At 44.3% G+C, this 12,663-nt stretch overlaps 2 protein-coding genes across 2 annotated transcripts; one reads left to right on the top strand and one right to left on the bottom strand.

The window, feature by feature from the left end:
- Positions 1 to 3,946: 3,946 nt before the first annotated feature.
- LOC115402239 (rho-related GTP-binding protein RhoV-like) lies at positions 3,947 to 6,423 on the bottom strand. Its single transcript, XM_030110752.1, has 3 exons — positions 6,130 to 6,423; positions 5,910 to 5,968; positions 3,947 to 5,614 (listed from the first exon to the last, which is right to left on the bottom strand). The coding sequence occupies exons 1-3, from the start codon at positions 6,332 to 6,334 to the stop codon at positions 5,168 to 5,170; spliced, it is 711 nt and encodes a 236-aa protein (XP_029966612.1). The 5' UTR covers positions 6,335 to 6,423; the 3' UTR covers positions 3,947 to 5,167.
- Positions 6,424 to 6,975: 552 nt separating this feature from the next.
- On the top strand, positions 6,976 to 12,079 carry LOC115401945 (vacuolar protein sorting-associated protein 18 homolog). Its single transcript, XM_030110338.1, has 9 exons — positions 6,976 to 7,349; positions 7,426 to 7,567; positions 7,692 to 7,783; positions 8,318 to 8,568; positions 8,668 to 9,021; positions 9,125 to 10,387; positions 10,498 to 10,707; positions 10,959 to 11,195; positions 11,288 to 12,079. Exons 1-9 carry the CDS (start codon positions 7,247 to 7,249, stop codon positions 11,582 to 11,584), a joined length of 2,949 nt encoding a protein of 982 aa, XP_029966198.1. The 5' UTR covers positions 6,976 to 7,246; the 3' UTR covers positions 11,585 to 12,079.
- The last annotated feature ends 584 nt before the right edge of the window (positions 12,080 to 12,663 follow it).

Here is a 12,663-nt window from a genome sequence, read left to right on the forward strand (position 1 = left end):
TACAGACCCTCACCTTTAATGAATAAACCGAAATGCAGACTTAACGACGACGACCTGTGTTTTCACTTAAACACATCATGGATTGCCAAAACAAGCAATAATTAAGATGCGGTCTTACAGCACATAAACTAACATACCTACATATAAATGATCAGTCACAAATAATGAGAAAAACAAGCTTTTTGAAATGTTCAAATTGTCTGGAAATTAAAGAAAAGGGCGCTGCTTTTAATTATTAATTAGTTCATATAATATTATATCCATAAGGATGAACAGTTTTCTTGCTACTAGTGGATGTTTGTTTTATGCATCCTCTTTTTGTTATTATATGGCTGGTGTTAGTTAGTTAGTTAGTTAGTTAGTTAGTTAGTTAGTTAGTTAGTGACGTGACGTGACGTGACGTGACGTGACGTGACGTGACGTGACGTGACGTGACGTGACGTGAAACCAGGGATCACGAACCTTTGAAGAGACATTTTTGAAAGATCTACTTGAATAACTTAAGAATTCGAGGCCACAGTTTATTTGTTGTATTTATTCATCATGCCTGTGAGTTTCCCCGCTGGCACCTTGGTACTGATGTTTTCAGCATTAATGTCTCTGTATTTGTTTTAATTATTGAAAGCCCATAAACACAGCAACACGTCAACACATTACACAGTTGTATGTTGCTCCAAAAACACGGTTTAATTCACCGTCGTCTCTCTACTGCTTCACTATCTTTGGTGCCCAGCTCCGACGACGTCAAGGCAGACTTCTGTTATCAGCTTCGTGAAAACCCTTGAAACAAGGTTTGTATGTCAATCCTGCTTTGCAAGTCTAATCTCGGAAGCCAGGAGTTCTGTAGGTTATCACTGATTCAGGTATTTGTGATCACTGATTGTCTTTCTGAAGTCGTCATTTCTTCACTGATGAATGTGGATTCAGGTCAAAAGTGACCTCAGCAGAAATTAGCATCTGATAAATAGCTGGATGGATCAATAACTGCCATGCCCAGTCATGCAAATTAAGCAAAACTGCTTCGCTGCAGTTGGTGGTTAAATTTCCTGCTTTCATCTCAGACTCCCTTTTGTTTTCTTTTTGTGTGTATGAAAAGATCAGCAGATTTATGGAGCAAACTTTGCTCTCTGTTGACTGTGAGAGAGGAGCAAGCGTTGTCGCCTCCAGGCAGAGCCACTGTCGGGAACAGGGACAATTCATGCTGGCTTTGCTTGATGTCGAAACTGACAGTTTACTTTGAGAGAACTGACAGATGTTTTTGTTTTTTGTCCATAGATCTGCACAGCTAACGCGAATAACAGACTATGATTTTAATAGAGCACATGTAAAGAAACTGTATTCATATGTGATATTACTGTGTTTCAATTTTGTTTGGTTAAATAAAGTGTAATGTCATATCTATACTTAAGTGTAATGTTTACTTATGAAGCAGCTTTGCTGCACATACACACTCTCACACTCAAACACACACACACACACCTATGTGAATATCAGAAGAATAGTGACTTCAAAAACATCAACAAAACAGGAGAACAAAAATCAAAACAGCCAGGCTTTTTTTTTGTCTGTGTGAAAAAGTTGCTGCGAGTTCTGCCAAGTCTTCCCCCAAAGCACAACTGTTCAAACTGCCAATTTGGATGGCCGAGAAGGAGCAGCCGTGAGCCAATCGGCTTTGTCCTGGGCCAGGCGGACCTGTCGGTGCACCTGCTGATTCCCAGGCCTCCCTGCCAGCCTTTCGACAACAGTGAAACCTGGCAGGAGTGAAACTGGCCCGGAGCCAGAGGAAGAGCTGGATGACAGCTCCTGACACAGTCGCGAGGAGCAGGGGACCCTGGGAGGAGGACCAGCCCTCAGAAAAATAGATGACTAACCATGAGAAGGAAAAGAGAGGAGGAGCAACAGCTCACTCAGTTCCTGGGAACACAAAACCTGTCCAGCATGGCCTGCAAAATTGCTCAATTAGAGCGTGACTGCACAACCTGCAGGTGACTGTGTTTTGCTATTTGGTACTGACACAAACTAAAAAAGAGATGCTGCAGATTAAACTAACCTGAAACGTCTGATTAGATTTTAAAAGACTCCTACCACTCTTTCAAAAACTGCTCGACATAAGAATTGCGTGCGAGTTTGTAGATGGTTTTAGTTAATCACAGCTTTGAGGTCATATTGATCTCATTTCGCACAAAAAAAAAAAAATATCAATGAGGACGGCAGGGCACCCTGGGAATCTGGGAACACGCTCACAGCGCTGCAGCCAGTCTGCTGGAGCAACAAACACATGATCAGACTGGCTATGAGCGGGATAATTGTTTTTTCCACGTCAATTCTTTATGTGTAATTGAAGGTAAAAGCAGCCTGGAGAATATAGAAAACCCCAAGAACTTGGTGCACAGTAATGCAGCTGCAACCCTCTGATTGTGAGACGAGCCTCTCTACCAACTGAGCCATAAGTCCACTGTCTCAACATCTAAACCCTGGACGTTCAAAGTTGTGGAGGAGTGTTGTTTCCTGGGGAAGTCTTTCGCTCCGTAATATCACTGATCTGAAGAACATTCTGATCACACTAGTCAACAAAGGAGGTGACCATATTCTTAACCTCCTACACAATCAACAATAACTGTATTATCAGAGACCCTCTGGAGATTGCAGCTGTCTGAGTGGTGGTGGAAATCGATGTTCTTCCGACTACCTCATCTGATATACAGCTGTGAAACCCCAGCATGGTCTGTTGGTGAGGCGGTCAGTAATCCATGAAGTCAAGGTACAGTCAGCATTGTTCTCAAGAAATGTAGAAATTATAACCTTGATAATTTCACTGACTTTAAATGCTGAAACCTCACTGTAAATAAACAGAAAAAGTTATTTACAATTTATTCTATTAACTTCAAAGAGTTTGCACTATACAAGCTTGTTTCTCTGAACAGGGTGCTTGAAAATCAAAAAACATCACCTCTGAATTAAGATGATAATCACATTTCAGATAAGTCTTTCCCTACAACCCTCTCAACAAACTGCAAAAACAAAATTATTCCTGTAAATGAAGGTCACAGAATAGAACGCCAGTTTATCAGCAGCAGTGTTGAGGCTTATTAATTTAACACTGCCCACCTGTCTAATTTGAAGTGTTTGTAAGCGCTACTGTATCTTACAGAAGGTACCGATGGACTATGTAGCAAAGAGTCAACAGGTCTGGAACGATCATGTTACAGTAATGTGTTCGGAGTATTTTGGTGCCTTCCAAGAATGCCGGGCTAACATCTGCTCCCAAAGGTCATGGCTAGTAGCAACTGGTCCCCGAAAGCTAAATCAGAGTCGATCATGCGTCCACCTGTGTCGAGGTGTCAAATGACAAAACACCCCCGGCCTAATGTGACCTCTTCATTCAGGGTCAGCTTACAGAGACAGAGCGCGTCCCGCTTTGAGCTCCTGATAACAGACGGTCAAGCCGGGCCCTGACACAATGACTAATGGCAAACAGATTTTCTGATGAATCGGGGTGACGCTTGTGTTTCTGATCTCCTCGTTCATCCATGACTCAACCGCCCTGCTTTAAACAAATGCACTGGTGAGCTGTCAGGTCTGCCGCTTGTCTTCCCCCGCCAAGTTCACCAGGTTATTGAATCCACGCTCTCTGGCACAGATAAATCCACCAATTCAGCTGATTCTCTATCAGTTTGTTTCAAGCATCCTGCTGGGAATGCCAACGTCCTGTGTCTCCGCTCACAATTGCAGTCAGTAATCAGTCACAGCATGGGCCCAACGCCATCAGCAGACATGTGGACCGCATTAGAACTGGTCCTCCCAAAGAACCGCGGGAGGCCGAGGGCGACTGGTGAACAGCGCTTTAGGAAATGGGCCTGGTGTGTTGACGCTCTCCGTGTGCTGTTTCAAGTTTTTCTTCGATCTTTGCAATTTCTGCAACAGAAGAAGGCTGATTTGTAACAATAAAAATGCAACACAGCCTATTTTGCAGTTCTTTAATGGTCTTTCATAAGCATCCATCTGACAATAAAACTGTTTAACAAACAGAATTTAAGTTCACTTCCACAAGAAGCATAGAAAAGCCTTGGTTGTAGAACAGCCAGATCATAAAACACTGGAGTGCAAAAAAAATATGACGTACGCAAAGTTGTCAAGGCATTGTTCATTCACAGGAAGGCTGTTCGTTATCCTCTCACAAACACGCACACAAAGGACTCCGGAGGTGATTGGGAGCATATTGAACTCAAAAACAAAGAAAAGAGTGAGTCGGTGGAGGTGGGAGGACCAGCCGTGTGGAAGTCAAGACTCCTGTAGAGCTTGCTTTTACAGATGCAGATTGATGAGAAACAGGAACAAAAAGCCGAAGGTTACCACTCGGCTGCAACTTTCCACCTCAGACAAGAGCGGTTTTAAAGTTGTTTTTCTCATTGGTCACAAACACATTTTCCACTGCGGCGATAAAAATCACGATTTTAACATGACAGAATTGTTCACGTAAGCGTCATGGGGTTTACTCCACAAAATACCCAACCAAACCAGCCCGGGAAGCCTTGACATGCAGGTAAGAATGCAGCAGCACCTTGCATTGCAACCTGGACGTGCGGCTGTTGGATATAAATAGAGCGATGGCACCCAGACAGCAGCAGCGCAACAGTGAAGCAAGCGGCTAACGCCCATCCGCTCAAACACAGCCTTTCTGTTTCTCCTCACCTCACAATACGAGCAGCGGTTGATGGCAACACCAAGCATGCAAATGTGGAGTTTTGCAACGTGGAGGTGGCTTCTCCTTTCTGCAGCTGCTCCCAGGATAGGTTCACCTACTTTTGATACCTCTTCTCGTTGCTCCCGTCCCTGAAGTCTCATGTCAGTGATGCGTGAAACTCGAAGCATACACACAGTATATTGACCGGATTGTCTCAGGTTACTCTGGACTATTCAAATATTTGAATGTAGTGTAAACACAAAACTGCAGTCGTGAGTAAGTCTGACCGAGTGTGAAATCAGATGCAGAATCCTCTCTGTAACTTCCCACCGCTCATTGTTTTTCGCCTCTTTGTTTCCCTTTGTAGATTGGGCCAGCAGACAAACACGTTAATGCAAACACGGATTTGATATGTGTTGGCAGTGAAGGGAATCAGTAGTTTAATAAATTAAAAGTTCAACCCACAGGGTTAACAGTCCGTGTTCAGATAAAGCAAAAGAATTTCTTCCAGCTGCATCTGGAGAACGCTTTGGTACGTCGGTCTGAAAACCTCCTCTTCTTGTTCTTGCGTGTTTTGTTCTTAATGGCGGCGAAGATGGCGGCGTCGAAGGCCTCCTTCAAGTTCTTCTGTGTGAGCGAGGAACACTCTATGTAGTCCGATGCCCTGATCTTCTCCGCCATGCTGCGGGCCCGCGAGCTCAGGACCGGCTTGACATTCGATCGGTCCAGATTAATGAGGACGTTCACATCCAGCATCAAGTCCAACTGAGTCCCAACCAGGACGATGGGAGCGGACGGGTTCGACGCCCGGATCTCCGGAACCCACTTCTTGGTGATGTTGTGGAAGGAGGTGGGGTTGACCATACTGAAGCACAGGAGGAAGACGTCGGCGTGGGAATAGGACAGGGCTCTGAATTCATCAAACTCTTCCTGCATGACGACAAAACCAGAGTCAGTGTCAATCAAATTCACGGTTGAAGAATGGGAGAAAGACAGTGACTCACTGAGCTGTCAAGGAACATTCACCCATTCACATTCATGCTATAATCCTGCTACTGAGTCACTATATGATTGAGCAACGTGATGACTTGTACTTTCAAACTCCATAATGTCAAAAACTGGAACAACAGTGATGGATTTGACATGTCAAATCTGAAATACAAGGATCAAGTCTGGGATTCTACAACAGAATAATCTTTTTGGATTTCAGGTGAAAAACACAAACCTGTCCGGCAGTGTCCACCAGCTGAACTTTGACTGGAGATCCCTCTACTTGGACCTGACCTGTTTCAAAACATCATCAAGGGTCAAAACACATTAAAATCTGTCTATATATAATTTTTTTTTTTTTTTTTTTTTTTACACACAAACTGCAAGATAATTGATGCGCCTAAAGAATCTTGGACAACTTTTCAATGAATTAAAAACAGGCTGAGGTGACCCACCAGAGAAGACATCGAAGCCGGTCTGCTGGTACTCTGTGGGGTATCCGTTGGTGGTGTAGCTGATCACCATGCTGGTCTTCCCCACGGCTCCGTCTCCGACCAGCATGCAACTGATGACCCCGGGGTCCAGCTCATCCTCCCGGGTCAGCGCGCACGCGGAGGGGACTCGGGACTCGTGGTAAAAGTAATCCATGTGAGGTGGCATGTCGAGCAAAACATTAAAGCCGCGCCTGAAAAACTCTCTGGGAGTCAATGCCGAGAGGCAGACGGGAGGTGGATGCTTCTCTCTCTCTGTCCGTCTTTCACATACTGCGGGAAAGAGCGTCCCGCACCGACGGCACACGTGCGGGGCGGGACAACTCGGCTCCAACAGGTTTAGATTTACATAAACACTCCCACAGACAGACAGAACGACACTTCAGTTTGTTTATTTGGATTTTGCTTAATGAAATATATCATCGATAGTGCATCCACTATCAATTTTACCCAGCTATAGAAACGTAGACAGTATTGTATCTTTTTTTACATTTATTATTATTATTATTATTATTATTATTAGTAGTAGTAGTAGTAGTAGTAGTATTATTATTATTATTATAATAATAATAATAATAATAATAATAAAGTGTTCACAAACAGTAATTACACTGTAGACAAAGAGATAGATTTCAATGGATTAAAAAAGTATTCTGTACTTTCAGAAAATTATAAGAAATGGTTACGGTTATTGTTTGTCTGCTGCCGCTCAGTGTGATTGTGGACGAACTGCGCCCCCTGCCGGTGAATACAGAACGACACCCGAGGAAGTCACGTGACCCACGTGTCACCTGACTGTGAGGGTACACCCTATGCTGTGTACAAGGAAGCTAAGCTATCCGCTATGACTTGGCACGAATGATTGAAATTTCATTCACTATTGAGTTTATGCGGCAGAATATATATCCACTGGCGTTTTTTTTTTGTTTTTCTACACTTTGGAAGGAGGAAGGAGAAACGTTCATGAGATAAGTAGCTACTAGCTTGTTCGTCATGCCGCTCTAGCACTGAATCGTCGAGGGCTTTTGGAAAAATCTCATTTCTTTACAACTGATAAAGTAAGTAGCCGACTGTGCATTTAATGATGGCTTCGATCCTGGATGAGTACGAGGACTCCCAGATCAGCAGGCCGAGCGCGCAGCAGCACAGCCGCCTGGCATCCACCATCGGGATAACGCACTCAGGTAGGTCTGCCTCCTCCCCGCGCACATCACCGTGCCTCCTGTGGTTTCAACAGACTTTCTCATATCTTCTCATAAGGCTTCGTCAATGTGAGACTCGAGGAAGAGAAGCCGATATTCAACAAGCAGAGGATCGACTTCACACCACCAGAGAAGATAAACCACCTGGCGGTCTGCAACAACCAGCTGTGCATGAGTCTGGGAAAAGATACCCTGCTCAGGCAAATATCAGAGTCACTCTGTTATTCACTGTTCATGTTTGAGTCACCATGAGCATTGTTTGTCTTGATTTTGCAGTTATTATAACATACTAAAGTTGATTTTTTATTGTTCTCCTTGATGCAGGATTGATTTAGCCAAACCAGATCAACCCAACCAGACTGATTTAGGAAGGAAAGATGACAGCAAAGTGCACAAATTATTCTTGGACCCTACAGGTGAGAGCAGCCACAGTAGTTGTATATTCTTCAAAACTGTCTCTCATAAACTATATGATTATAGTCCATCTGTTATCATATTATTGGTTTGTAATTCAAAAATGTGTACTTTACCCTGGTTGCAGCAGGACAGCTGTCAACTGTAAAAACTAGTCACATCTACCATGCAAATTGCAGAGAGAACCTGCTGTCTGTAAAACAGCAGGATTGACTGTTCTCACTGCTGATTTGCCTGATAGACACATGGTGATATATGCATTTAGTTTACTCCTTACAATGATAGATAATGATGAACAGACAGACAGACACCTTACTCATCCATATGGGGAATTAACACATCTTACAGTTTCTGAACAGATTCAATTTGATTTTTTTTGACACTCTATTGTTCCCCTTTGTGATTTTTTTTTAAATCCTTGAATTAAGAATATCAGGCACATGGAAAAGATTGATAACTGTAGATGGTTGTAGCAGTGCCAAGACTATGATATCAACAACAGCAGCTCTGACCTCCTCCGTGTTTTCCCTCTGCAGGCTCCCATCTGCTGATCAGCCTGAGCACCAGTGAGTGTCTCTACCTTAACAGAAACACCCAGAAGGTTCGCAGCCTGTCCCGCTGGAGGGGCCACCTCATCGAGAGTGTGGGCTGGAACAAGCTGCTGGGCAATGAGACCAACACAGGACCAATTCTGGTGGGAACCAGCCAAGGCATCATCTTTGAGGCGGAGATCTCTGCAACAGAGGGCAGCCTGTTCAACACCAATCCAGATCAGTACTTCAGACAGGTCAGATAAAGCTCAGTGATCACTAAATTGATTCGCAATCATTTTATTATTGTCTCTCGGCTTTGAACAGAACCATAACAGTATTGCTTTCTGTGGTAGGTCCACTCTGTGGAGGAGGATGGCAGGCCTGCACCTGTGTGCTGCTTGGAGATAGAGCGCGGCCTGGAAAACAAGTACTTCATCATAGCCACCACCAGAAAGCGTCTGTTCCAGTTTGTTGGCAAGGTGGCCGAGGGATCAGAACAGCAAGGCTTCAGCTCCATCTTCAACCAGAATCAGGATCTGCTGCCAAGCTTCCAGGAGTTCCCAGCCAACATGGGATACAGTGAGATCACCTTCTACACCTCAAAGCTTCGAAATTCTCCTAAGGCGTTCGCGTGGATGATGGGTAATGGAGTTCTGTATGGTCAGCTGGACTACGTCAGACCTGATTCTCTGCTGAGCGACGTGCAGGTGAGTTCTTTTTTTTTTTTTTTTCCTATGTTCACTAACACTGTTGTTGTTCAGTTCATGTGTGACATACTCAGTTCATCTCTCCTTTTTCACAAACCAACAGGTATGGGAGTACACTCCGGATGTAGACCTCAGTCTCAACAAGCCCATTTCCATCGTGCTGACACAGTTCCACTTCCTGCTGCTGCTTCATGACAGAGTCAAGGCCATCTGCACTCTGAATGGACAGGTTGTATATGAGGACGTGTTCCCAGACAAATTTGGCACCCTTAAGAGGATGATCAAAGATCCAGCCGGCGGCTTGGTCTGGATCTACACTGAAAAGGCAGTTTTTCGGTATCACATCCAGCGTGAGTCCAGAGATGTGTGGCAGATGTACATGAGTATGAATAAATTTGACCTGGCCAAGGAGTACTGCCGGGACCGGCCCGAATGCATGGACATGGTGCTGGCCAAGGAGGCCGAGCACTGCTTCCAGAACAAGCGATACCTTGAAAGTGCCAAGTGCTATGCTCTGACCCAGAACTATTTTGAAGAGATAGCACTGAAGTTCATCGAAGCCAAACAAGAGGAAGCCTTGAAGGAGTTCTTATTGAAGAAATTAAACAATCTCAAGCAGAGTGAGAGAACGCAGATCACTCTGCTGGTCACCTGGCTCACCGAGCTCTACCTGAACCGCCTCGGTCAGCTGGAGAGTGACGGCAACAGCGTCATCTTCCAGGAGACCCGCGATGAGTTCCGCCAGTTTATGAGCAGCTCCAAGAACAAGGAGTGTCTGTTCAACAATCGCAGCACCATCTATGACTTGCTGGCCAGCCACGGCAACGTGGAAGACATGGTTTACTTCTCAGTCGTCATGCAGGACTATGAGAGGGTGATATCCCACTACTGTCAGCACGACGATTACAGCGCCGCCCTGGACGTCCTCGCCAAGCACTGTGATGAAAAACTCTTTTACAAGTTCTCCCCAGTCTTAATGCAGCACATTCCCAAGAAAGTAGTCGACGCGTGGATCCAAATGGGCAAACGGCTGGACCCGAAGAAGCTCATTCCAGCTCTGATGAACTACAGTCAAATGGGCAGCACCCAGCAAATCAACGAAACCATCCGCTACATGGAGTTCTGTGTGTACGAGCTGACTGTGACAGAAGAGGCCATCCATAACTACCTCCTGTCACTTTATGCCAAATACAAACCCGACTCTCTCCTGTGGTATCTGGAGCAGGCCGGTACACACGCATCAGAGATCCATTATGACTTGAAGTACGCCCTCAGGTTGTGTGCAGAGCACGGCTACCTCAGAGCCTGCGTCCTTGTTTACAGGATTATGGAACTATATGAAGAAGCAGTGGATCTTGCCCTTCGGGTAAGTTATATCGGGTTTTAGGGTCGGTGGTGCACAGAAATACATGTTCAGATTGAATTTTAACCTTTTTTACCAAGTGCCACTAATGGTGTGTGTTCTATCAATTGTAGGTGGATGTTGATCTGGCCAAGGTATGCGCTGATCTGCCTGAAGATGATGAGGAGATGAGGAAAAAGCTCTGGCTGAAGATTGCGAGGCATGTGGTACAGGAGGAAAAAGATGTGAAGAAAGCCATGAACTGTTTGTCCAGCTGCAACCTGCTCAAAATCGAAGACATCCTGCCCTTCTTTCCAGATTTTGTCACCATTGATCACTTTAAGGTGTGTAAAAGCTTGTTCCTATTGTGAATAACAGATCATGTATCAAAATGGCTGCATATTTCTTTGAATGGGAATTAGAATCAGTCATTGAGAACATTTGAAATACATCATTTTTGTTGTGTATAAATATTTACACACATTTCAATTATGGGTCACAAGAAGAACATGAAAACTCACACACAGAGCAACTACACACTTCTTCACCACCTCTCCCCAAATGAATGCAGTTTAACTGTCTTTTGCTTTCACAGGAAGCCATCTGCGGCTCTCTAGAAGAGTATAACCAGCACATTGAAGAACTGAAGCAGGAAATGGAGGAGGCCACAGAGAGTGCTAAACGCATCAGAGAGGACATTCAAGAAATGAGGAACAAGTATGGAGTTGTGGATTCTCAGGAAAAGTGCGCCGCTTGTGACTTCCCCTTGCTCAACAGGCCATTCTATCTGTTCCTGTGTGGGCACATGTTTCACTATGACTGCTTGTTCCAGGTAATTAAATAGGAGCGCACCCACACTGCTCTTTCATGTCAGCGTTATTGCTTTAATAACTGTCCATTCTTATTTCGTCTCCCAACGTCCAGGAGGTGACCCCTCATTTGTCAGCCTACAAGCAGGGGCGTCTGGAGGAGCTCCAGAAGAAGCTGGCTGCGACGGCACAGTCATCCAAATCACGCCACCGCCCGGCACCAAAAGACGAAGGGGACACTTCAAGCTTGGGAAAAGGCAGCGCAGGAACGAGCCGCGAACAAATAAAGTCTGACATTGACGACATCATCGCATCCGAGTGCGTGTACTGTGGCGAACTGATGATCAAATCCATCGACAAGCCTTTCATCGATCCACAGAAGTTTGAGGAGGAGAAATCCAGCTGGCTATGAACAGTGACTTTTCTCATGTCTGTAGGAAATGAAGACAAACAACTGCCTGCTATCTACATGTTAAAAGTGTGCGAATCCAGTGGATACAGACATCTGTTTGTCTGTTGGTAGAGTGCCTACTGTTGTACACATTCTCATCTTCACAAACTACTCGTTTTGTGTTTGTGTTTTAAATGTATGGGAAGGTAATTGCACTTTAAGTAGGAATTGACATTGGGCAATAATCTTTGGGCATGTAGTCAAGTCAGGACTCTTCATACACCATACATGGGCCCGATAGAATAGAACTGCACTAAACAAATTTCATTATGTATCTGCTCTTCTTTGGATGATTAAAAACATTACATGTACACTTAATAATAATCAGTTCAATCTGAGCTCGAATCATTTTGTGCTTTTGTCGTTTGGCCTGATTTAAGATGGAAAGTTGGATTATTTCTTAAAATGCAATGTTTTACAGTTGAAATGTGAACAATTAAAGCTTATCAGTTTTGACATTCTTCTGTTTTTCTGTCTACTGAGAGTGTGATAGCTGTATAGCTCCCACCAGTTTAAAAACATAATCGATGACCATAAAATCCCCTACAGATTGACAGCGTGTGTGTCGCTGTCTGGGTTTGCCCTGTTCGGCTTTGGGACATGGATAGCTGGGAGTCAGCTTTTTAAAACATTTATAAGGGGAATCTAGGTTAAGCTTTACTTTGGATTCAGATGTCTAGAGGACTACCAAAAAATTGTAAATAGTTCACTATAATTTACCTTTTTCTAATGATTGAGCAGTCTCTAAACACTGTTAATGATCTGCACACACACCATTGGAGGTGGCTGCCATGCAAGGCACTCAATCCATCCATTGAGAACAATTTGGGGTTTACTGTCTTGCTGAAGGACACTTCAACATGTGGACAAGAGGAGATGGAGAATCGCACCTGCAACCTTCCGACTGAGAGATGACCATTCTACCCACTGAGTCAGGAGAAACTAAAGAAGAATGTGTCAATTGTAACATACAAAGTGAGTCCATTTGGATCACTTACAGTTTTGAGTCTCAAGCCATGAAAACAAGTCAGACTTTTCCA

The sequence above is a fragment of the Salarias fasciatus genome, chromosome 15 (genome assembly GCF_902148845.1).
Source record: "Salarias fasciatus chromosome 15, fSalaFa1.1, whole genome shotgun sequence".
Lineage (NCBI taxonomy): Eukaryota > Metazoa > Chordata > Actinopteri > Blenniiformes > Blenniidae > Salarias > Salarias fasciatus.